The 26706-nt window shown below is 45.2% G+C and overlaps 1 protein-coding gene and 1 long non-coding RNA gene across 3 annotated transcripts in view; one reads left to right on the forward strand and one right to left on the reverse strand.

The window, feature by feature from the left end:
- LOC128873996 (igLON family member 5-like) overlaps positions 1–26706 on the forward strand; it is a 51520-nt gene that overhangs the window by 14484 nt on the left and 10330 nt on the right. For both annotated transcript variants that reach the window (XM_054118184.1, XM_054118183.1), the window contains exons 3-4: positions 8567–8677; positions 16826–16974. In XM_054118184.1, the coding sequence (XP_053974159.1) occupies positions 8614–8677; positions 16826–16974 (213 nt within the window). In that variant the 5' untranslated portion in view covers positions 8567–8613. The remainder of the gene's footprint in view (positions 1–8566; positions 8678–16825; positions 16975–26706) is intronic.
- Positions 8591–11270, reverse strand: LOC128874004 (uncharacterized). Its single transcript, XR_008456546.1, has 3 exons — positions 10296–11270; positions 9542–10194; positions 8591–8727 (listed from the first exon to the last, which is right to left on the reverse strand). It is a non-coding gene; the product is annotated as an uncharacterized LOC128874004 (long non-coding RNA).

The following is a 26706-nucleotide window of genomic DNA, read 5'->3' on the forward strand; positions in this document are numbered from 1 at the left end:
TAAAAACGAAACCCCAATGTCGATCAGAAGCCGCGAGAGTTTTATTAGCCGACCGATAACGAACGAGGAGTGCCACGTCGAATTCCCCGCCATGATTCATGAACCTCTCAGGAATGATGAAGAGAGGTACGTTTCACTTTCCTTCCTCCTCTCGTTTTCCTGGCTTCTCGTGCGATCGAGAGGTGGATCGAGGAAAACGTACCAAGCTCGACTCTCGTCGAAGTTGATCCGCTGGTGAACGACGCCGAGGCAACCTCGATGGTTCGTCCTCTTCCTTGCGCGTCTTTCATTCCATCGTCGATTCGTCGAACCGCAATCTCGAGAATTCCCCGCGCCGTGTTTGACATTGATAGGGTACGCATCCCTTCGAATCCACGACCGGGTGGAATTTAAGGAAGGAAAAAGTCACGATGGAGAACGAAAGTACAAGAACTGACGGAAGGATTGCTCAGCGTCCTTAACGAGACGTCGCTTGTCAAATAAAATGGGGGATCGGGGCGTCGGCGTCGTATCGACGAGACTGCTACGCCAAACTATACGCGTCGGGAAGCAAAGCAGAGGCACGGAAAGTAACGTTGGGTATGCAGGAACGAACGTCGAAGGACAACCTTCCTCGCTGTCACATTTCTACTCCGTTCGAGAGCTATCCGTGAATCGCGATCGACGATACCGTTGATGAATCCCCGAGGCAAGAGAAATAATAAACATGTCGGTGGCGAAGCTTTTGAAGTACAAAAGTAAAGACCAAAATGTGCAATCTCGAAAAGATATAAAGGATTCATAATTTCTAATGATAATGCGAATATCATTAGAAGAAATATGAAATTGAAATTATAGTGTAAAATTGAGGAGTGTATACGATAACGATTACTTTCAGCGTCAACGTATAGTCGATACGGTCCATTAATTTCTTTTCCACCCACGGTGCGAGAAAAAGAAGAAAAATGTCGCGGGGAACTCGATTCCAGACCCCAACGCAGGATCAGCGATTATCCCGTTGGCGTTTCCGGTAATTTAAAAGTCTTCGGGCTTCGTCCTTCCTTCTTTCGCTGTCTTTGTCCTCACCCGTCCCTCGAAGTCTCCCAGTCCACCCTCTTTCTGTTTCTACAACATCTAACGCGCCCTCACGGAGAAACAGAGAACTCGAGGAAGTGATAAAACTTCCGGAGACGAAAGTTTCCTCGATACGATGTAAAAGTTCACCGGCGGAACGAACGAGCGCAGTTGCGAGCCCCGGCGTGCACGTGAGCGATTGTAATTGCACGACGTGCCCTCCGTTGGCATCGCTCGCCCCGATTGCAATCGCGTTGGAACACATTGCCATGATCGGCAACGTTCCTCGGATACCTGCCACCTGCTCGCAGTTTCGAGTTTTCCATTCGGTTTCCGCCAAAAATCGTTTAGAAGGACGCTCGAGATAATTCTTTGGAATGAGAAGCTCCAGGTGCTTCTGAGCGTGATTAACGCTGAATGTGCACCCGATATGGGGACGGTGGTGACTTAATGTAAAAGATTGCGACGTTCGCGACGAAGGTAATAGCGCAATTACAGCGACCGAGATGGCGGATCGATAAAGTACTTACGTATCAATTGTACATTTCACTGAAATTGCTACTCGAAGGCTGCTTTGATTCGCGCTGCTCGACCGGCACATTGCGACGCATTGTCCACGGCATGGCTTCATTTCGCAAAGCTTATATTTGGGTCAAGGATCGAGGAATAATCCTGAGACAGAGGTAGCAATGCGATCGCGTTAAATTCTCTATAGGAAGTTGTCGACTTACGCGACTCAATTCTTTCCGCGGCTTTTCACATAAGTCGAATACAGTACAGGTAAGAGTCGTTACGTCCGTGGAAGAAACAACAAATTGGTCCAGCGTTAACTCTGTGGGTCGCGAAAGGCAAATCGTTAGCTCGAATCGTCAAAACGTATAATAAATAAAGCTAACGAGTAGAGAATTATTTACGGGGCGCGAAGTGGTTCATTAATATGAAAATATATGCCTGGACAGTGCGAGCCTCGTTCATGTTTCGAATTAAAACTCTCTGTGTGTGTTTTAATTATCTATTAAAATATAAAAATCGAAACGTAGCTCTGCCCCAGTTGACATACAACGTGTAACTTTTTATCCGATGCAACTTGCTCTTGGTCGTGATTAATTATTCACCGCAAGTTTGAACGAACGTAGACTAATAATAGAAGAAATTAGTAAAGAATCTGGTAAAAATCAAGCAAGATCATAATGCGTTGGAACATAGCCTGCGAGCTTCCTAATGAAAACGAGCGCGCCGATCGTTCAGGAAAGCACCGAGGAAGTAATTGGATCGACTGGTCGGATGCACGATACCGCGCAAGCCCGATAGTTTTCGAGGGAAACTGGAATAACTGCGTTGCTCGTTGCATCAGAATCGTTAAACAGAGCTAACGGTTACCGATTCGCTGCAAAACTTTTCTAACGTTTCCAGGGGATGCAACCGTTCCTGAATCGAGGAACACCGATTTCGAATGCATGGGTGAAGCGTATGCAGAGCATTCGAAAGTCTAGCAAGAAGGGAATGAGATTCCAAGAGTAAAACGATGAGCCACGTACGGCGAGACCTCGCTTAAAGCTCTTAAAATTTAAAGCTCCATACGAAAGTGTCTGGGTTAGATATTTAATGCTCGTGTCATCCGGACGAATAAGTAAACGAGGAAAGGAACGGCGAGACAGTGGAAGCTGCCACAGCTTAACTCGCATCGCTGTCGCATCTACGCGTTTAGAAATTGTAATAGCAAACGTTACCCATATACGGCTGTCCAACGTGTCAGAAACACTGTCCGACGCGTGTCGTCGTAGCTTGTTAGACGACAAGACAGACATTCGATCTGTAGTAATACACAGGTCGGAAGAGACCGACTGCTGGTACAGTACATTCCCCTCCGTGGACAGCGAAGCTGTACAAGCATCGCGAAGCGCGCGATGTAGACGGCATCGAAACGTCTAACACGCGACCTGCAACCCTAGCTAATAACCTGCTGACGTACGAGGGTGTTCCGTAACCTCTAAATGAAGAGATCCGAATCGCAGATGGCGAGGGTTAGCGGCGTGAACAAGCATCCTCGTTCGTTGTGACGCGGCAATAAATTTCACCAGGCAAAGGGTTGCTGGCCCTTTCGTTCCCTTGACATCGACAGCTCGTTACATCGTCAAGACGGCCGACTGACAGCATTGTATACATTATTCAAGTATCCCACACGTGCGGCTTCTCCGCCACGTGCAGACGTTTCCAGGCGGAAGGGCTTCCTTTAACTCTGCAACTGGCAGCCAAGGAAACCTAATTTTCGCCTGGCGTAACAGCTCGCCCGTTACCCGTTAACACCTTCCATCCGGATTCCGCTTCATTATTCCTGGCTTGTGTAAGCGTCTAATTATTCGCCGACGATCGGTTCAAAGCGTTCTCGATGTGCCTGGCCGGATCTCCTTCGGACTTTGTAAGGGATTTACAAAGGATACGCTGACTAATTATCGTCGAAGAACCACCCCCTTTCGAGGAAACTTGCGAACGGTCGTATTTCAAAATTTATCGCAGCTCGTTAGAAATTTTGGCTTCCAGTTACACCCTTCGATAATTGTTTGCACGTAGTTTCCTACAGCTTTCGATTACACTTTATTTCAATATTCCAGCGCTGTTAATACGCGCGGAAATCTTCGTTATTTCGAATCTGCTTGAACGTGTTTTGTTTAACGTGAATTCTCGAAAGCCATTTATTATCCGGCCAAGCGTCGTCTCCGATACACCCAGTACACGAGCGAACGAAAGGCGAAAGAAGAATAATCCCTCCATATGTTACGGCGCGGCAAAGAAACGAAACGATACCGAGAGCGTGTAGGATATTATAGCACCCCCGTAACAATGGTATCAGCCGCGCCGCGAGAACGTATCGCCGTTAATATATCGAACGGCCGTTGCAATCGATAATTCGACTCGCTCAACGGTAAATCACGATTCGGTGTTAAGGCTGCCTCTTCCGCGAGAAAAACTGCGAGGGGTATTAAATATTACATCGACGATACACCTTGCGCAGCAGCCCGTACGACACTGTCCGTACCAGTTTGCGTAAATCAGCAGTTACGCGCTTCCGGTCACGGCTGCTTTTCATTTCGAGTAAATATAAAGGCAAATGAACCATGGTGCATTGTAAAAGTTCGATTATTTTGTAAGAACGACGAGAAATTCAGGGCAGAAATAAATTGGTAAATATAACCGATTTAGATGCACCGCTAAAATGCATAACAAATCACCCTATGTTAATACCAGCCGATATTGCGAACGCATCAACGATAATATACGGTTAATTCTATCGCGCGTACCGCGTGGACGTAAATCGAGAGAACATATTTCCCAGTTTCGCGTAAATGCACGGCATCCACTGTTTCGCGGGTCGGATTCGAAAGCCCAACGAACAAATGATGACAAATTGCGCCCCAAATTGGTCGATTTATCCGGTGGAATTCTAATCGGAAGAAATAAAAATTCTTCCCTCTAGAGGTGACAAGCGCTGGTGATTCTTTCGTTACTTTCTCACAGATGCTGTAACACCGAGACCAAACCAGCTTCTGCCCGCATCTGTGGGAACCTAGGAAGGGAATCGTCCTGCGTGTGCCAAAATTCGCGTAAACATGTATCCGCTATGTACCAAGGATGTTCACTTCTGGCATTTACATGACTTACCGTTTCAACTCCTCAATTGCCGTCATCAAGATGTTAACAAGCTTTTGCAGCCTCTTCAATTTCCTTCCATCGGTCCGCATTTACCGAGGAGAGTAGCTCTTCTCGTAGACGCGGCGGCACGTTTCACCGAAAAGGCCACGTACCGTTTCGTCTCCTTTCCCCCTTTTTTTTTCCTTTACTCCTCTTTGCTTCACCGGCAGCGACGAAAAGCGCGACAAATGGAAGAAAGAAAAGTACGTGACCCGCGATGGGAGCGTCCACATTTATATTTCTTCCTCTCGAGGTTTTCGGGCTACTGCTTTCTGCGCTGACACTAATTTGGCCGTTTCTCGTGTCTCTTGGTTCTCTCGAGCCCCGCCGTGAAACTCCTCCCTGACCGTCCCTCCCGTTCGAAGAAACTACATGTTTTACATCCCGTCGCCGCAACGTACCATCGAATAAATGTCTAACGTAATTTAAGCATTTCCCGTGAAAAACAAACTCGAGCGGAAACTTTTTTCGGCTGGACCCTGCGTACCCCCCATCGCGACCACTGTTCTGGAATCCGATATAATAAAATGGTTATGAAATTACAGCGGAAAATCTGGGTTGTTTATCGACTAAAAGCTTCTGGAATTTTACCGAATAAATTCAACAGCATTCTATAGTTATAGACGCAACGAGTTTACTTATAAAACGCGTTCCGATGGTTTCTCATTTTTAAATAACCACTGAAATCGGAGGTGAATACACGAAGCTTTCGTTCTCTCGATGAATGTTTAATATCTTCGTACAAAAATTTGCTGTAAAAATTTTAGAATAAATGAAATTGTGTGGATAGTAAACACTCAAGGATAGAATAAATACTTTCCGTTTTCATTATTAAACACGATGTATTTGCGGGTAATCCAGTGCGATGGCGAATCATTAAACATCTAAAATACAGTTCGATGCCAAACATTCGATATCCGTAAAACAAGAGATGGGGAGGAATGAATCCGGTTTGTGGCGGGTCTAATGGCCGTCGTAAGTCACATCGCGCCATGGTATCAATAAAACGTTGATCGGAAATTGAATTAATCTCTTGCGATAGAAATTTATTTATCGCGACGATCGTTATTTTTCCCCTTGTTGAATATAAGCTTATTCGTTATTCGATACTCTGAATTAACGGGAGGAGAAAAAATATGAGCGTGGATCAAAAAACACGAAAATGGATGAAAAGAGTAGTATAATCGTGAAGACTCGACCCGTTCTTTATTCCGGATCAATACGTATCAATTTATGCCTCGATGAAGGTGTACATCCCACTACACAACTCGTCTGCAAAGCACGCATCAATGGTCATCCTTTCCATCGACACGAATATTCGGACTCGTCGTTATTTACAGTATCGAATGCCGATCTATATATTTTATCGAGGGAGCTATCAAACCGGTACGTATGAATTACTCAGACGAACCTATATAGAACGTTCCCTATCGATAAGAGCTGTATTCGATAACCGATTGCTTAACAAATGGCAGAAGGGGATCGTTGTGAACGATGGTATACTACATCATGGCTCTTAATCGCAACTTTTCCCATCGCCGATATTTATCCCAAGAACCTTTCTTCATTTCCAACGACCACCGAATCTGTGCTTCGAGTTTCTAAAGTACAGTAGACCTTCGCGACGATAAATATTCATATTTCCCGATCGGTGCAACGTACATTATTTCCCAACAGTATTACGATGTCGCCGATGTATTCTTACTTGCGAAACTATAATAAACAAGATCAGGGTAGCAAACTCGTTCGATAGCAACGAATAGTGTTTTCGTGGGTGGAGGCAAAGGTCCTTGGCTCGCCAGGACTCTATAGTCCCGAGTGGTCTCTACGCTTCGTTAAATGCGACACTGATATATGCTGACCGTTCACGAAACTTATTACTAACTTAGGAATTCATTTAAATGTATAGGCGAGCGGCAGTCATCGTCGCGGGACAACGGAGCGTACAGATAAGGCAAAGCCCGTCTCTTCTTCCCTCGCTCGCCTCTATTTATACCCGTAACCACCTACCGGTTGCTTTCATCGCGGCCATGCAACTCTACCGCTCTATGTAGTTGCAAGTTAAAGCACCGTCTAATTAAGTAGGGAAATTACGAGCTCGTACGAGAACTCGCGAATTAGCCGGACCGCGCGTTGTTTCGGTCCAAGCTGCGAACACGGCAAACTGAGAACGACCAACGCGAAGACCGTGATCGTCTCGATGCTACGGCAAAAAGTAGACACGCGTCGCACTGACGATCAAGAATATTTAACTCGTCTTAAAAAATTCTTTCCTGATATGTTGCACTAATGCTGGAAGAGAGACGCGACGTAAAAACATTCCTTCTTCGGGTCTGAATCCTTTCAGCCGAGACAGCTTTATACCACGCTTTGAAAAGGTACATGACCCATTTCTCTAATTAAATAATCAAAGGACGATGACGTAACTCGTCAATCGTACGTTTCCAGTTGCATAATTTTTCTTGCGAGGGACGCGATATTATTATCCATATCCGGATCAAACAAACGTCGTTATAAAACAGTTTAATCGCGCTTGTCGTTCGAGAGGCCCCGGAATGCGCGAAATACGTCTCGTTAATGCATCCCGGGAGATAAATATTCATAGCCGCGCCAGTTTACACGAATTAATCGGATCTCGCGAAACGAGTAACGCATAACACGATTCACAGTTTTATTTCGCGTCTGTTCCGTTATCAATTCGCCTCGAACGCGATTATGAAATCGTTAATTGCCAATTCCAAAATGTAAATTGCGACGCGAGCGTACCGCTCCAACGGATACGCCATCGAACGTAATTCGAACTTGTAAAAGAGTACAAGGTTTTAAATTCCGTCGCTGGACACTCGACGACGGGACTTACTTGAAAATTGTAGCAAATTGCCTGGCAACGACTGGTTCCACGACATCGAGGATCGAAGAGACTCGCGCAGAGATCTAACGAATGTTTATTCCGTGTAGTTTTTCGTGGATATATGTAAGAAGGGATCTTCTAGCCTTCGAAGAAAGACGATCGACAAAAGAGATGGCAAAGGCGCGGTTAGGCGTTACAGTTAACGTTGTTACCGAGAGGGATGAGAGTGATCGGTCGAATAGCTTCGCAACACGGTTGATCCGTGGTCCGTGCCGATGCCCGTTGAAACCGGTACACGAAGAGGAGTAGCCGGCACTCTGCCGTCTACCTGGATTATTCGAGATACTCCATACACCGCCGCGAAATCCCGGACACATTTTCCAAACCAACGAGCTCTTGCGTCGCTATAGGCTCCAACGGATGAATGCCCGCAACGGTGGATGTACGCGAATCGTAGCCATCGATCGGCATTAACAATGTACATACAGGCGGCTTCCATCCGCGATAAGGCTTTGCGATCAGCGATACGCGTATCGCGGATTAATTAGGAACTTCGCCAGAGGAGATCCCCGTTTCTGCATTATACCGTACGCTCTGTTCCGTGGATCGCAGGGACTAGATTCTAATTAATTCACTGTCCAACCTGATCCAAGAAGTTTAGAAATTGCTAGCGAGTCAGCCTCTATCGCGGCTTTCAAACGCAAATCATCTCTAGCAATGTATCACAGCTGAAGAAATTATTATTCGAAAACAGTTGGAATAGATTCTTAGAGTCGTTACTTCGTCGCTTATTAATTAATCGAACGTGAACCCATACAATTGTCAATGGATAGTTATTAAATAATATTATAATTATAATTCTTAACGATCGCTGCGTCGTTGACTAAAATATTGTATCCACGTTGGTGTAGACAATAGATATCAGCATTAAAAGCAACAATTCGTATAGCTATACAAATTTTTCTATTGTAGACAAGTTCATGGACGAACGCGCGATGGACACATGAATCGAAGCCATCATGGGTGTGCTCCAATTGATCCCCCTGCTGCTGGCATCGTCGCCCTACCTCGTTCAACCGATCGGTGAGTCAAGCTTTCATATTAACGAGCACCAGAAGAAGATTTAGTCCGACCTGAAAAATTTAAAAACAATTATTCGTTAGTTAATTTCGCTAACGATGCTTTTCAAGCATTTTACGCATGCCTATCCGACCGTTAAGTTTCATTTATTTATTTATTCCACCAATTACCAGGTCGAAATCAAGCTCTGCGCACACTTAATGATAACATAACAAATTTTAATTGGACAAAGCGAAAGGGATTACACGTAATACCGCGTGGATAATCGAGAGACTACAAACACGAAATACAGTTCGTTGAATTGTCGAGATCCGGTATCGCGCATTTTCAAATAGCTCCATTCGTCTTTGCCCGTATCCTTATCTCTTGCAAGTTACTTTACCTGTCCAACGACAGGAAATATTACGAAAGCGAGGCGGTAAGTTAAACCGTGAGGACGAAGAAGACGCGGAATTCTCGAACTGGAGTCGCGAATCTTTATTAACCTAATCGTGTAGGATGCACGTTTCGAATGCTACCAAGACTTCGTCGATATCAGACCGAACTACCGATGGAAACTCCAAAAGCGAGAGAGAAACTGCATTGTTCGAGGACTGCGATTTATAGTCATCCCGTGGCGACAAAGCCACCTTTTCTTCTTCTCGCGCGATAAGGACTATCTCGATAACCGTAAATACCGAGAACTCGGAGATGGAGGCGGAATAAAAAGGGATAACACGGTGGATTTGTTTAATCGTAATCGTGAAAAGATTGTTTGGCGGTGACATGCGACGGCTTGAGCCACAAAGAAGTGTTCCTCGTCCACAGGAGTTCACCTGAAGGAGCAAGCCTTAATCACGAAGAAGAGGAACGGATGCAGAGACTTACACCCAGAGGTGGCCGGTTATCTTCATTCAAAGGAAACACCAACGGGCGCACTTCGTCGAACTTTCTCAATTAGTACTCGAGCTCGATCGACCAGGAGCTCATTCGTATTCACGATGAACCTGGGACCGAAGATGGAGTAGACCGATAGGCTCGACTCGCCTACGCTCCGTTCTCTTTCTCCTCTCACTCTCTTCAACACTTTCTCCTCGGACTCTTTCGCGTGGTTCCTTTCGGAGTCTTCGAACGATCCCCTTTCGCTTAATTCTCTTCTCGCGGAGTTTCGTAATTCGTCGATTTCACTCTTTGTCCGCGTCCTCGTCGGCATTTAAAAGCACCGAAAGGTAGACTGGGGGATAGCCGACTAGAATCGTCGCTTTTAATTACTGTCGTTCCTTTAAATCACGGTCGGAATCGGCTGGCCGATCGTCGATATCTCCAGCGAATCATTACGGACGGAAGTTCGCCCGTCGAAAGCCATTGGACACGGAAACTCTTTGACCGTGGATCCGTTCAAGTATTTCACAAGTAACGGTAAAGTAACTCGGACGAAATTCGTTAAGCCTTTAATCAGGGATTCAGTCGTCGCCAATTCATTAGCATCGCACGAACAAGGATGATTCATTTGCCAACGATAACTGGTGCGTTTAGGAAAGCTGAAAAAAAAAACGTATTTTATTCTCGTTGGAACGAGTTATTTCCTAAACGTGCTAATCAAAGATTTATATCATCGAGCAAAGTAATCGTAGCGTATTACCATGATTGATTTACGTCTGGTCCATGGAGCACTTAAAATTACGACGTACAACGTACGCAGACAGGCGAAAGCTCGAGAAGCGGTGTCATGCTCGTCTGTTATTAGGCCGTAACTGTCGCCATCAATGTTTATAAACCTTTAGCATGCCCCCAACAACAGATTTTTGATGTACTAGCAAGTAGAGCGAGTTGACGGCTCGGAGAGGATATAAGCAGTAAAATATGTTCGCCGGGCGGGCTGAAACTGCGCGAAATGCGCTTAACGAAGATAAAGGTATTGCTTCGTCCCGAAACAAGCTCCAACCAAGAAGCGTAGCTTATTCTTCCCTGTAACGACGTACATAAATCTCGGGAAATAATTTCGCGAGCGTGACGTTAACGTGGAACACTGGTTTTTGCCGAGTTTTCAGGACAAGCGTTGCAAACTAAAACGAGAAAGAAGACCCGATGGAACGTCGACGAGCAGCGCAACGAGGATTTTCGAAACTTGCGAAAATCTCTTAACCATTGTCGAGTCGCGAGCAAATTCATCTCGCCAGGAAATTTGTTAAAGAATTTGAATCTCGAGCACAATCGATCAGTGTTTGAAATTTTGCTGACTACAAGCACGTCGGTGAACGGCAACTATACTTCGAGAAACGCTGGCGCTGAGGAAGTTGGTAAAGAAATTGCAAATGGGTATAAGACGCATAGCGTTTTCGCCGTCTTCCTTAACGAAAATTCAGTCGGCGCAGTAACGATGAGTAAACTTAGTTTGAGCGCGTACAAGGCCAAATATATTCTTCTCGTTGCAATCCTCGACCATTACTCCTGCGTCAGCATCTTCGTTTTCCTCGCGGACGATGCAACAAAGAAGATGCTCGAAGCGCGGTCGTTTCCATTAAAGGAAAATTTTCTTGCGAGCAAGAAAATGGAAAGCCGGAAGGAACGGGGGGTGAATATCCTTCCCTCTAAGTTGGTACATTGAGTTGCTGGCTTTTTGTTCCTCCCGCGCCAAAGGCTCCCCTTTATGGGAAGCTATGAACACGGTGAAATAAAAGGAACACTTTCCGCGGTGGGGACACCTCTAATTTAAACCGTGCTTAGGCATTGGAGACAAATACTCGAGGTTGAAAGTGGTGCACGGTCAATCGTAGCTGAGGCTTAAGAAGCTGATTGAATCTTTAAGATTGAAAGAGTTCTGGTCAGCATGAATGAGTAAGAAAAATTTGTGATACGCCAGTGAAATGTGTGCACAGGTATGCAAACGTTGCTCATTACTAAGTTCCCTTCCGCGAAAAGTTATTCCGAAGGATGTACGTTAACGTCAACAGGAATTGGCAGACACAGAGAACCGAACGGAGGTTCGACGTCGAAAGAAATTTCCTGGAAAATGTCGACACCGCGAACTACTCTTATCCCTTATCGGAAAGAAATAGTTTCGCATTCTCTGCTCCGAGGTCCGAGGAAACTTGTTTGCATCGTTATTGGCTGCTTTCGAGCACTGGCGCAAGATCCTGCTCGTGCATTGTAAGAATGACTCAATTTTCCTAAGACGTGCGCCAACCTCTCGGTAGTCGCGAAGAAAAACTGCCCGAGCACCCTTGACTGCTCTTGGAGATCGCCAAGTTCGAACACCACCTCAAAATTCATCTCTGCAAATTGTCCAATTACGGAGAACATCCACCGTTCCCCTTAGGCAGCTCTGTTTCCGTGTCTTTCTTGGAGATACTCCAACCATTTCCGTCGATAAGTCACGAAAGAATATTCCCGGGCCTCTAACAGTACGTCTCTTACATCCACTCGTTAAACTTTCGGTTCATTTATGCGAGCTCGTAACATCTTAGATTAATAAATTATTAAAACAAGGCAGAATTATTCCTTCCCCAATTTAGGTAGTGGAACACTTGAACTATATGTACATTACAGTCCATGCTATTGCGATACGGTGAACAATGGTAGTAGCACTATCGAATCGACGCAATGCAACCACAACGGTTTAATAATTCCTAAAGCACCGATTGTGCCACTTAAAGCAGTATCGGTCAGAGGGTAGAATTTCAACAATTCCGCGAGCCAATCAGAACCAATTTCATTTTAGCGTTAGATATCGTCAAAGTAGTGGAATTGAACACGAGCTGTGTTACGCGATACGTCGAACGAGTCAAAGGAGCTAGTTAGCAAACTTTAACCCGCGTCCCCTCGGTTGGACAACAATTCGCAACAGAGAGTATTCACGAGCAAAAAATATAGACACGCGTTTACAAAGTACGGCCGTTTCCAACAAGCAAATCACGTAATCCGTTTGGGTTGCTAAAACGCCGCAGTATAAGCGTATCGAGCCGGCTGAAAATAGGAGTACAGCAAATAGTTCGGTAAATAATCACTTTTCAGTCATGAAATTATGTTTTGACAGGATCGATTTAACGCATACCAGCCAGCGCTGCAAGCCAGATTCATGGAGTTCATTCAGACCTTTATCTGGTGGTCAAAGCCCCTTAAGCATTGATCGCGTTCGCTCTATCGTGACTAGTTGAAACCTGTACCTATGAGGCTGACCATCGCTGACACACGTATACATATATCACGTATGGCCGCATTGATACTCCGTTGACGATATTTACGTCCAACAGCTACACCCTTGCTTTTGTCTCACCGTTCCAACCATATTGAGTGACACTGCTCGACATGAGTATACAATGTTCGAACTGTAACCAGATCGCTAACGTGCAAATTGATCCGCGTTGTCTGATTTCATAGGACCGTGCATCCTTAATCGCTCGAACACCACGCAATCTTTAGCTGTCTATTCCGCGCAACCTCTGATGCATGACGACACGACGGTGCGTGTAAATTGGCGCAACGTCTGCACACGTATAATTAATTTTGACTAAGAACAAAGAAAATCACCTCAAGGAAAAGTTCCTCGAGATTCGATCCGAAACAGGATTTTTTTAAAATTCTGTCTTTCGCTGTTCGTAAATCCAATCGCGAGTCGTGGCGGATTTTTAGAGCGTCGCGAAAGCCTCGAGTGATAAGGAAAGACTCGAGGGAGGAGGAGCACGTTGCTCATACGTGCTTTTGCTCCTTGAAAGTAGCTGCGGTCATTGCTGATCTCATCGCAGACCGTGTTAACCCGTTGGCAACTCGCGCCAGCAACGTTACCAGCGACGTCGATGGAACGTATCTGCAGGCGGTGCACCTTCCTCATCCACAAAGTAAACTGCACGTTACGGAGATCCCTTGCAAGCTCATGGCAAGAAGACCCATACCTTTGCGGGTGCTAGGCCTGAATTGCTTTAAAGCTGCTCTGTCTTCTATTGTGCGCACCAACGTTGCTGTAATACCCGTGCTGGCAAACGCATACCACGCGCATACCGTTGTGTTTGAAATATCATCATATTACAGTCTAGTTATTCGCAACGAAAGCATAGAGTACCACCAACTATACTCAAACGATTCGAACACCGATATCGATCGAGTTTATAAAGTACACAGCGCGCGACCCCGAGCTTTAGAGTTTTCAATCTTTCTAATGACTGTCGCTCAGCCATAAGGCCAGCATAAGCTCCAATTATCCGTGTGAAAGGACTCGAACCTTTAATGAGGCTCATCGTTGGAACGAATTTCTGACCAGCCGAATGTAGTCGAAAGCAACAAATACAGGCTTTGAACTTTTGTAAATATCTGGTTCTGCCGCGTTGATGCGATCGAAATTACTGGTCGAAGTGTCAAAAAGATAAACTCCCCGAAAAAAAGTCCCACTCAGCAAAAAAAAAGAGACTATATATGTATATATAATTTGTACCGATATTACATCAGACAAATTTTCGTTCGACGTACAGTTTGAATACGATTCACTCGACGCTGATTTCCTGAAAGGATCCGGAACAAGGATACCTTCCCATTCGAATTGCTACGGACGGTTTAAGGAGCGCTCCATAATTTCGTCTCCTTAGAGTCAAAAAATCGGCGCTTTAATCAGGAGACAGCGGAGAGGAGAGGTTTGCAGCCTCTTTGCGAATATTGCAGCTGGCCAGATAAGCCAAGCTAACCCCGAATTACGGGTCCCTCTCTTTGCCGGTGCAAATTAGCAGGCAGGCAGACAGTCACGCCTGGAGCAGAGAGGAGCGTACAATTTTAAGGCACTCGCTCTAATAGGTAATGCAATTTAAGAAGCTCGTCAACCAGGATGCCAGCAGGACCGTAGGCAGATGGCCAGTGGAAAGGGGCAAACCGTAGACCCACCCCTTGAGTGGTGTACGTAGAGTGAATCTTAAATTCTGCGGCTGCCGCAACCGCCTCGCTTCAGACTGCATAGCTGAGTGAATAACTTCGGTAATTACCAACGACCTAGTTGCGAATGACGCTCAAGGTAGCGTTTCGAATCTGACCGGGACCGAGCGAAACGATAACTTTTGATACGGTGCCACCGATTTGACAAGCGGGGCCAACTTTTCGAGGCCAAGACCGTGAATAACGCGCCCACGCCGAGATACTTCTGCTAGGAAACCGAGAGTTCGCGTTTCCGCTTATCTCGGTCAGACTTATTCGCAACTTCTGTTACGCGGTCTCGTCAAAAACAGAAGGAACCGTCGGCGTCGGTCCAATGGACGCGTTACATTTCCTTCCCTTGGATTCAAGGCAAAAAGGAATTTCTGGAGACATTCTTGGCCCTTTGCACTCTGAATTATATTACAACTTCGTTACCAGCAGCTCCCAACACTTTCAAGTGTTCTATTTGATATTTATTTTAACCATAACGTGTGCGCGACGTCTATTGCTTCAGACATAAAAGAATGTCGAGTCATACTCGACATAGGAGTGCAAAGGGCTGAACGCTTCAGTAACGGGAAACATTATTTCGAGATCCTTATGCCGAAACGAGTACGCGAACCTTAGCAACGAATCGCTACGACAAATGGGTTTAATAAAAGGGTGAAACTTTAACGTCCGCTACCAGGTTGGCACAGCTTTCCGGCCCGTCCAATCAGCGCCGAGTGCAACGACTCCTGCGGTCCTCGCGATCGCCGTACGATATTCTCGAGTAATGCAATTTCTTGAGTTTTCGGCTTGGCTCCAAGTCGTTACACGTACGTTACTCGATAGCGGAGACCTTCGGTCCTGGGGAAACGCCTGAAGCGTCCGTGTGTCCAACGAGAACTCCCGGGGTACACAGTGGAACGACATCGTTGTTCTTAAAACACCGGGGAAAGAAGAGCGCTGGTGTAAATCGGGACACCGTATTTGCGACGGAACTATAAAAACGGGGAAAACAAGAGAAAGATAAAGGCGTAACGACCGGTGCTTTCATACAGAGGGACAAGACAAATATATTTGTCCACGTCGGACTTCTCTATCCACCTACTCTCAACTTCACCGACTTGCTTGGTTACTAAACAGAAACAATTCCTTCGAATTCCATTCCGTTCGAAACCTTCGTTAACCGCCTGTCGAAACGAACGGACGGCACTTTTTGTTTTCGCGACGATAAAAAGATTCGCGAAAGCTCCGTTCTGAGTTCGTGTACCAATTTGCGCAATTAGCGTCCGTGAATCTGTTCGCGAACATCGTAGACGTTCCGTGAAATGTCCAAATTAGCATAGAACGTGGAACACGATGGCGCGCGATTCGATTCGATTGACTCGATTAGGTTTCCTGAACTTTTAGCGTGCCATACATGCAAAGTTTCTCTAGATAAGGGAAACGGAACCGTTGCTATGAATTAGTTTCGACGACTTTATCGAGAAAGTAGGCAAAATTCGGATAATTTGCAACGAGTATGGTTGTTTTAATTGCAGTTATCGAGTTTGCATCAATCGTTGACTTTATCCCGTTGAATCTCGATGAAACCACAAGCTTTTGTATGAATAATTCAATGCGGAGGAAATCGAGTGACTGTTTGTACTGGGGATACCGGTTGCGAGGGAAGAGTGAATGAATTCTAAGAATACACACGCAGTTCAAGGCGGACGGTGATACGTGGCATGAGTGTGTGAGGAGTTTAAAACTATAGGGAGAGCTTTTTATAGGAACCTTCTATAAACTACCCAACATGTTAACACAGTGAATGTGCGATTTCAAATGAATTATCCTCCTTGTAACCGTACATATTTTACGAATGTATTGGGTAGTCTGAAAAGTCCATGTCGATTTTTGGTAGGTGGTACATGTCCGAATATATGAGAATGGTTGAAAACAAAGAACAAAATGGTACCTACATAACTCAGTAAATGTATATCAAAAATCAAATATGCCCTTGAATTTTTCTTGAAAATTGTCACGAACTTTCTGGACAACCCATAGGTACTAATACAATTCAACGTAATTTAAATGCACGATGTACGTCACGAGGACAGCCAAACAAGTCTCGACAATAGCCCTCTTGGTGTGGTCCGTAGTTAGAGAACGACAGGCATCCTCGACTCGCGCGGGTCTTTTTACACGCGTGTGATAGCGTCGCGTTAATTTCCTTCGCCTATTTTCCAGGCAACCCAGATCCATTGAGGGAACCGAGACGTATAGTACATCGGTGCTTTTCAATATTTCCAGATGGTGCCATTCGCGGCGAGAAACCGGCCAGCGAGGAGACTCGGAATCAGAATAATGTCCTTTCTTCGGTAGCTGCACCTGTCAAGGATGTCCTGGCGCAGACCGGCGGCAACGCTATGCTACCCTGTAGATTCACTGGCCCCGGAATAGTGAGTACAGCTATATGTATACAGACAAATATATGCGTTCTAGATGATGTATACAAGGAGACGGCTCCGTGTACAAGTGGACCCGTATACACACAACCTGTAGGCCTGGACTCCGTGAACGCATTATACACGGGCCAATGCACACCAAGGAAATATGCACACTGTACACAAGTTTGCATGCTATTGTGTAAAGCGGGAACATCGATAAACACCCGTGTTGCAGATTGCGCGTATACAGAGTCACGGGCATTGCGCATTCCGAAACCGAGCGCGTGAAACGCCGCGCGCATATGCCTTTGGGGACACTAGCTGACTGTTGACGCTCATTTGGCGGACTTGCGCGCGTGTCTTTCATCCTGTTTGTTTCGGAGGAAATTTTCATTCCACGTGAACCGCGTGTTTTCAATGCCTCGAGGGCTTCGCGTCGTTTGAAACGCCTTTGAAAAAACATTGAAAGGCTGGTTACGATCTTGGGAGAGGTTCGCGTGAGACCTTTCTATCATCGCGAGAAATAAAGGTTTAATAAAATATTTTGTTCGACCACTGTCGCCGCGATTTCTAGTAGCACGCGATGCTCGAATACATTTCAATGCAAATTTTCAGGAAAATATACTGTAATAGTTACCACGATAGCGACGAGATATGCAAATTAATAAAATTGATGCTTGCTTAATTGTTTTTAACGACGAGTGTATCCGATGAAAACATGGAAGCACTCGCAAAATACTGAATTTAAACATTCCACGTCAAAAAATAAGTGGAGGACATCGAATGCATTAAAACACAAGCTCGAGTCCAACTTCGCTAACGCGTCTGACTGTCGCTCGTTATTTCCACTCGCGTTGATATGTATAAACTCTGATGGTGGTATAGTATTTCTCGATTTTCATTCGCTTCTCTATCATCCACGCAGTTGCAACAACTGGATCAAGCTATGTAGTTATCATCGATGGCCAGACGCGCCAGCCGAGTCGTACTCGACTCCGCGTGTAAGTGTAAATTTCGCGGTGTCCTTTCCCTAGAGTGTTAAAACGTGCAAGTTTAAAAGAGAAGCACACATTCGACCAGTGTGTTCCATGTTGGGTCTTACATGGCGTTAAAACGTGGTTTTACGAGCTGACCTCTAGGTGCAGCCTTCTTTCGTGATAATGAATAATTAAACGAAACACGCTGTAAAGGATCAAACGGGCCATTTCGGATCCAACTCGCTGAGCGTGTAGCCGAAATTCCGCAATTTCAACGACGTAACACTCGGTGAACTCGTCTTACTCGCGTTACTTAGCCGCCCTGGCGAGCGGTACGCTCGTTAATAAATGATCGAGAACACCGTGCTGGCATATGCAAGCCTCGGGGCCGAGGTCAACCGTGGCAAAGAGCGGAAATCGTGAAACGTATCTCGAGAAGGGTGCGAGCCGTGCGGTGGTTTCCACGCAACGGGTCAAACTAGTACCGCGGCTCGTAGGGAAACCGAGAAATGCACGGACGAAAGAGAGAGGAACCGTCCAATGGGACTGAAAACTCTTCCCCTCTCGGGCTGGAACGTAATTTCTCGGTATTAATGTTGCAAGCGTCAACGCGCCGAGAACCGCAGTCTCCTAGCTGCAACCGGCCGTCTGCCACGGCTCGATCCGCGCCACTCAGACGCGCTGAAATTACGGGTGAAAATTTCTATTTCCCGTGAGTATGTACAATGAGAGCGCGATTAAGATTCATGCTGCATTATTCAGGACGTAGGTGGGCGGAATGGTTCCGCTATGACGCAATTTTGTCCCCGGTTGGTCGAGATGCTTCATCAACTTCGAGCAAGGGTATTAACGTCTTCGTGGCAACTTTGGAGCGATTGTTCGAGTTCCCTCGAAATTCCTGTTCGTCCTGGGAGTACGTCGAAGAACATATTTCACCATTGCGATGCAATCGATACGACCATTAATGATTTCGAATAGAAACTGTGTAAATGTTCCTTTTATAGAGCAACAATAGTTTGTTCGAAGGGAACAGACAACAAAGGGTCGAAACGTTATCGAATTATACGCTCGACGCAACTCTTGCGCGTGAAATTGTTTGCTTATCGAGCATCGATCTAAATCTCTATTATTAATATAATAACGAATGGATCAGCTGCGTACCAGAGCCCCTGTCGCGATTTAACACAGATCCAGCACGCCCCGTATCTTTCTTGCTCCAGCGCTCGCCGTGCATCGCCTGAAAAATGAACGGATCCGAGTAATTGACTTTTGTCCGCCGCACGAATTCAATTGAAGACACGCGCGATTGTGTGAAATTCTGCGCGACAATAACGACTGACGATAATCAACCATTCACGCGATACAATGCTTTCATTCGACGAACTTTAGATTCAGCTGCAGTCTACCAAATATGATCGATACCTCGCGAACGTAAAATTTCGCGAAATTATTTTTATTACCATCGATACGCGTCTCTATTATACCCATAGTTTCGATAAAGAATGAAAACGGTGGAATTAAGGTAAATAAAAGTAGAAGGTATTTTTTCCGATTATAAAGCAGAATTACAAACACAAAGAGGTCAGTAATAATACCCCTCGGACTGGTCACGCAAGATTGATTTTTCGCGCTACCAACGACGGAAAAGCTGCGTGTTCTCGCAAACTATGGCCTGTCCCGCGCATTGAGCTTCTCGAGGGACACATCAACGCCGCGTGTGCCGAGAAAATGTGAAAAAGTTTAATGGCTTCGTTAACTCTTAACTGTTCGTCCGCGGGTTCGTGATAGCTGCTCCGCGTAATTGAATTCGTCGCTCAAAAATCAGGATTTATGTAGACGAATCCATTACACGATCAAGAAACGAGAAATTGCATGTTATGTAAATTTTCGTTAAACGACTCTGAACAGCACAGGGAGTGAAAGCTGGATAAATAGGTATTTACGCGGTAGATAAGAGCGAAAGTTGGACAGGCTGGAGGGAGAAACCCATTGACTCGGTGCAATGGCACGAGGAACACTTATCTGCTTCCCTAAGTCAAAGCACAGCGATTTAGGAAGTTCGACTGAATGGACTTACACGTTGGAAACGAAACGCTTGGCTCGCCCCGCGGATCATTTTCGGAAACAAACTCGCGACTGTATTCGCTAATCAGGATGACCCCCGTACACCTCGAAACACGGCTGGGGGAGGGGAGGGGGGGGGGAGAGATTAAACGTTTGCACGACCCAATTCTCGCGAGAAGGTGCGATTCCGCGGTGGTAATTGCACGGAAACTCTCCGATGTTCACGAGAGACCTCCGCGACCGAGTCTTGTGGAAGAATCTCTGGAAAACCGAGAACTTCGAACTACCCTCTTCGCGGTAAACGCCGTGTACAACAGCGTTTCTCAACACATTTTCTCTCGTGATCCACTTCTAACCATTCTTTACCTCTACTAGTCCCTCTCTTTTCGAAAAGCGTTTTAATCGGAAACTTCCAACTCGTTATGGCCCCATCGTAACATATAGATGCATGGAAACTCTTTTGCAACAGATCTACGATGAATTTTTTTACCATATCGCGACACCGTCGCGACGAAGGATAAAATATCGCAAAGCGGGATGGAAAACAATTTCATTTCATTCCATTGGTGACGATGAACGTACCAGTTAAATTGCGAACGGGGACAGTAAATATCCAGCGTACATGACCCGAATCTTCGTGTCCTATATGTTTACGATCGGGGAATAAATTTTTTTTTCCACTCGCTTCTCGTTGTCATCTCTTTAAATATATCGCACGTCAAGATGAAATCTGGCGCATGGCGTGCGCGAATATCGTCACTTTCCCTTGGATGTACCGATCCGGCAAATTTGATAAACACAAAGGAGCAGGCACGCGGCGGACGAGATTAAAATATTTAATAAATTCCTTCGGAAAATATCCGTTTTGTCGGCGAAGAATCCTACTCGGAATGGCGGATATTTGTCCGCGCTTTTTGACCTATAAAACGAACCAACGCGCTCGCAGCGTGAAAAAATCTGACACTTTATAAATAGCGTATCATTCTCCACCTAAGTGGCCCCTTCGCTACGGAAACACACGTCGTCGTACTTTTTCGTAGTCTTCTTTTGCCTCGGGGACTATTTGCCTAGTTTTTCGGGGCGACTGCACACGAACGCTGTCTGCGAGAGCGCGCGGCCGAGGGTGGCAAATTGATCCTCTCGGAAACAATAGGCAAAGGAACGAGCACTCGGAAATGGCCCACTTAACCGTCCATCCTTGACAATATATCGATATCGCTTCGACGGCGTTGCTTTTGTCGTCGAGAACGGTGCGGATACCTTCTATAATTGAGGCGCGGTGATTTCTGTCTGCCCCTTTTGCGGACCAGGAAGCAATCGACGAGAAGGACGCGAGACTCATTTGTGTCGTCGAGCGTAAAGGAACGTACACAGACTGCGGCGCTATTAGCACGCGAGGAAGGCCAATATGTTAACGTCAATGTGTTTGGGAGTCACTTTTCGCCCTATTTGGGCGTGTCCATCAAGGGCAGTCCACTTTAGAGACCGTAGGGAGATCTTATTTCGAAGAAACGTTTGCTTTTAACGCTATCAAAGTACCAACAGAGAATAGACAAGCTTGGAACACCGAAAAGGCACAACAGACTTATCGAACAACACCTTCTACGTTTGTTTCACCCTGTTCAAAACTTCCCGAATAATCGAAAGTCAAATACTCGCTCATAGGTAGGAGAAACACACGATTATGCGACGCTGCACGGAATAAAGTGTAATTGCACGGGGAGCAATTCGTGCCTGAGCGCCATTCGCGAGAGGAATGTTTCATAGTCGGAGTATTAGGCATCGTATGCCTTAGAGTGTAACGCACAATTGCTAGATCCCCACGAGGAGATGGTGAAATGAACGTCGCAACAGATGTAACCGATGATACCACTTCTGGTACAAAAGCCATTCAAGTTTAATACGCGTACATTGCGCTAATATGATCACGACATATGGGAAGCACGACGGTCTATTAACGCGGGTAATTGTGATAGATTCTGGGGCGGTTGCGTCGATTAGCTTCGAGCGACCTAGGCCAGGCAATAAATGGTTCTATCATGGACAGGCTACGGATAAAGAGGTAGGAAATTCAAACACTTTGAGTTAACACTTTACCTACCGATAGCTTATTTAATTACAGCCTAGATTAATGTGTACAAATATAAAAAATCATTTTCTAAGTGGTAGACCAAAAGGGAGACCGATCCTCTCGACACTAATTTGCTGCAGAAGCAGAGGATACGTCGGGAATAAAATGATGGCACCAGCATTTGGGGTCCCTGGTATTGTATTCAGGAATATCGTGACATCTGAAAGTAACGAGGCACGTCGTTGTCCCGGTAGGCGAGGCGCAAGCTTCTAGACTGATGTAACTGGAAATGCACGACGCGCGCTCACCTACAAAAGGACACCTAGTGCTGGCCAAAGATCGATTCGCACCCGGGTAGAATTTCAATTCGAACCGCCGAGGAGTGACTCTGATCGCAACTGCTGATACGACAGAGAAACCTAAAAAATTCGATTGGACGTGCCGTGCAATGCGGCACAAAGTTCAATGATTGGAATCCGAAGGTAGTTTGGCACGCCGAAGGTTGAGAAGATAAAATAATACGAAATTTAATCAGGAGCAGCGGGTCGTGAAACAAACTTCCTTATCATCATTCGCCACGATTCGATGAAACGTAGCGAAATCAACAAAATAAATATCCATCTGAAGATGTTTATTTCTATGTAGTAATTTGGCGATTTCAAATTTATGCTCGTCGTCGTCTACTTGAGGGCTGGTGCACCTTTGTATAAGGAATCTGGTGTAATAATTTGAAAGTGCTGGATTCATTCCGAAACATCATCGTAGAAACAGAACGTGTTCCCTTGGTCTATAAAGGCGAGGAATACAGATCATGCGAAGATATTTGAAATTTTTTAGGACCCAGGCAGGAAGTCACGTCTGACCAAGTATGAATTTCCTACTTGCAGACGGTAAAACATTGACTGCGGGGAGCGAATATTTTTGCGGAGAATTATACTCGTATTCGTGGATCTATTCTGGAAAATCTGCAATTTTCCAAGTTCCTTGAAACTCCAAGGTATGCTTTTAAATATTCGTGTGAGCCCTTCTGGCTCGACGAGTAAAATATTGGATGGTAGGAAGTGGAGTTTCTCAGTAAACCTAGACGCGTATTAAATGCAGGGTGACTCGTTCACCCGACAAGGTTAGGGGAAACGTTCCATTATAGGGGGACGATAGGCATACAGAAAAATATATTTTCTTTCCAGGAAGCCTGATATTTATTCATATATTCGACGGTCGGACACGTTATGAATGATGACTCGGCAGCGGAAAATTAATAAATATTGTTTCGTCCTTACTCGTATATAACAACCACCCCCGGAAAGATCGAACAGTTTAACTCTACGCTAAAGGAATCGAACCAGCAGGCCTGCCATAGAAAGTTGGTTTACGCGAGTGTGTCATCACGTAAACGAAACTTGGATCATTCGCAGTATTCTGTCTGCGTTATTCCTCGGAGCAACGAACGTACGGGTCTCCCTCTTTTGCCGCTGGCACAAAGTTGTAAAAAGTTGCTTTAAACGGGGGTTACAGCACGCTAGAGAAAATTCGAGTCAACCAATGGCTCGTATATGTTTTATACAGCGAGGATCGTAAAAAAATTGTTTAATATAAAAGAACGGTATCGTAAAACCTTCGGGGAATAGATTCCGCATCACGAGGACGCGCACACGTTTATCTATTCGCTGCGCGATTCAGAAGACTTTTACGATACTCGCGGACGCGCGACGATGCTCCCAATCGGCATCGATGGTATATACACCGATTAGTCGTTTAATTCGGTAAGCTAATAAAAATCGTTCGCGGGGGCATTAACCATGAAGTCGCGCGATTTAAACCCAGTATTATTTCATCCGTTGTCTAGTCGCACCCGATGTAAAATATTTTTATCGCTTCCAGCGATTGTTCCCGCATCGACGTGGCCAACGTAAACGGTGCAAAATCGCGCGTGCGGCGCGTCGATACGAACGTCGCGGTATTATATTCGACCGCTATGCAGGGTATAAATTGCCACAGGAGGACGGGAGCAATATGAATATTTCGGAAATCGGCACACGTGCGTTCGAGATCCAAGAGGCAATCCCGACGGGACCAGGGAAGTTCTCCAATTTTCTGCCTCGGATAACGAATCGTTGCCGAAACGCTGCGGAAACTTCGCCTTCGGAACATTCGAACGCGGTCGCGCGACACTCCCGTGATTTCTACTTTCCGCCTTTCCGCGCTAATCGAACCGAGAACCAATCTGTAAGTTTCCTTCGAGGAACGAAAGATCGACTGGACAGGGATAATTTTTAATCGACCCACCCACTAGTTTCAGAGTTTACTTTTCGACCGTGAAGATTTCACGAAAAGCTAAGACGTCGTTTTGACAATCTAGAATTATCCAACGCACATAATTATTGGGTAAATCTATAAATTTCTCGAGTGAACGATCGATCACCAGATATAGTAATTATCTTTAATGATCGGTAATTTTAGGTCAATGTCGCGATTGTAACTGCCTCTGATCGAAACGAGTTTTCGTCACGACAGGAGGAAAAATTGAGCATACTTGGCGCGTGTTCGGACGTTCAAGTTTTGCTCGAGCGAATGAACGAGATCGCGACGCTAGTTAAAGCGCCAATAGGAAAACGCAAACGAACCGGAAACTGGATCGACCTATTTTCTGTTCAACGGAACACATTCCACGATGATCCGCTCATGGAAATGACGTTGACTGGATGATGGAAAGCTGTGAATTATACCTCGTTTGTCTTGTTAGCTCGTGTTCGATGTACACGCGTTTTGATACACGAATTAACGGATGATTCGAATATCGACCTAATATGCATAATTATTTCCCGAGCAACTGCTCGTTACCCGTGTTTCCAATCCGACAGATTGAAACGCGTCCACGTTCGTCGAATCAACAAGCCCGGAGACAACCACTTTTAATTAGTCAAATTCGTCGTTGTTCTTTACTGATTCTCGAGATGATTGCAGATTAAACGAGGAAAAAAATGAAGCTCACGAAAGCTAAAGAAATTAGTCTAAAGTAAATGATAAATTTGACGTTTCCAAATAAATGCTTCGCGATAAGTATTTACACGAACAAACTCTTCGCGTACATATATTTATAACGAATATTCATTTGGGAACATCAAAACTATTATTTAATTTAGACCAATGTCTTCACTAGACATAGAGGGTACGAATATTTATGAGACACTGCAAGTCTAATGTAGAAACTCTTTCTCGAAGCAGATTCTGGGAGAAAGAGACGTCGTAATCTTTCGATATGTCGCGAAAACTTTATAAAGTCGATTGAAACAATTCCAGTCCGTGTATCTCTCGTTCTCCTTACTTCCTCGAACCGATTCTAGACAGTACCATATGGCGGCGATATGACGCTGCCGGAGGACGTAGCGTCGATTTCCCCATAAACCGACCAACTTTTCCAACAAGTTCTCGCGAAGAAAACAGATCCCAGTCCCGTGAAAACTACCCCGACAAAGGAGAACATTCGCGGTGAAGAATCTATTCAAAACACAACCCTTTAGGAAGAGGGTCAAAAAATTGTAGCCCAGTTTCGTGGCATCGAAATAGAGAAACCACTCAACCCCTTTAATTGGTCCAAAAACAATGAAATATTCAGATCGAGTACGAAACAAACCAGTTTACAACTGCGGAAAAAATTGATATCTCGTTTCCAACTTCGTTTTACCAGTAATCCTATGGTATATGCAATATGGGGTACCTATTATGTACGATATCGATGATTTTCGCTCGAAATTCCTCGGTATGCTTTACATAATAAACGAACGCGAAGAAACGTGAAATTAATTTCTGGTATATTCGACTGAAACGCAATATTCGCGCTCGTTACCAAGCACAACGGTCGAATGAATAGAAAACAAATGTTTACAACGATTGAAAAATACAGCGGAAAATATGAATATGAATTACAACGTTCAATGAGCGTAACGTAACCGAGGTGAAAAATGAACGTGAAATAACAGAGTGATGGACACCCGCAATTGCTCGAAATCAACGGGTAAATGAACGAGTTAGCGTACAACGACAATATAGCATGTCACTAACGTAACCGTCTGATCGATCGCTTACAGGCAAACAGGATAACTTGGCGTATCGGTTATGTACATTAACCGGATAAACTGTAGAACGACGTACTTTACCGCTTTTGCAATATCAAAGTCTGTGGTACTCTGTGCTGTGTTCTGTCAAACGTTAACTCTGTTCAATTCCCCTTGAACTGGCCGAACAAAGTGGATTCGGAGAGAGAAAGAAGTTTTTTAATTCTACCAGCAGAGTTGTGCAGGATTACAGCTTAAAATCTCCTAACCTTTAATCAACGATTGCCCGCGCTAAAGCTGCAGGTAAAATGAAATCGTCAAACAAAAGTGCATTCATCGTTTATTAAATCTATTATAGATTTCAACGCATCTAAAATATAATCGAAATAAGTACTAACAATATAAATATCGTTACTTCTTCTATTCCTTTCCTTTCCTGTAATAAGCATCGACCACTCGCGAGGGTGTCGTAAATCACTGGTGGGTTGCGCTGGAACAGGGACGCGAGAACGTACGAAAAAACCTCATAAAGTAACTTTACGGCCCGAAGATAACCCAAGGTGGGTCCAGCCGGCTC

Source organism: Hylaeus volcanicus, chromosome 3, assembly GCF_026283585.1.
Source record: "Hylaeus volcanicus isolate JK05 chromosome 3, UHH_iyHylVolc1.0_haploid, whole genome shotgun sequence".
NCBI classification, from domain to species: Eukaryota; Metazoa; Arthropoda; class Insecta; order Hymenoptera; family Colletidae; genus Hylaeus; species Hylaeus volcanicus.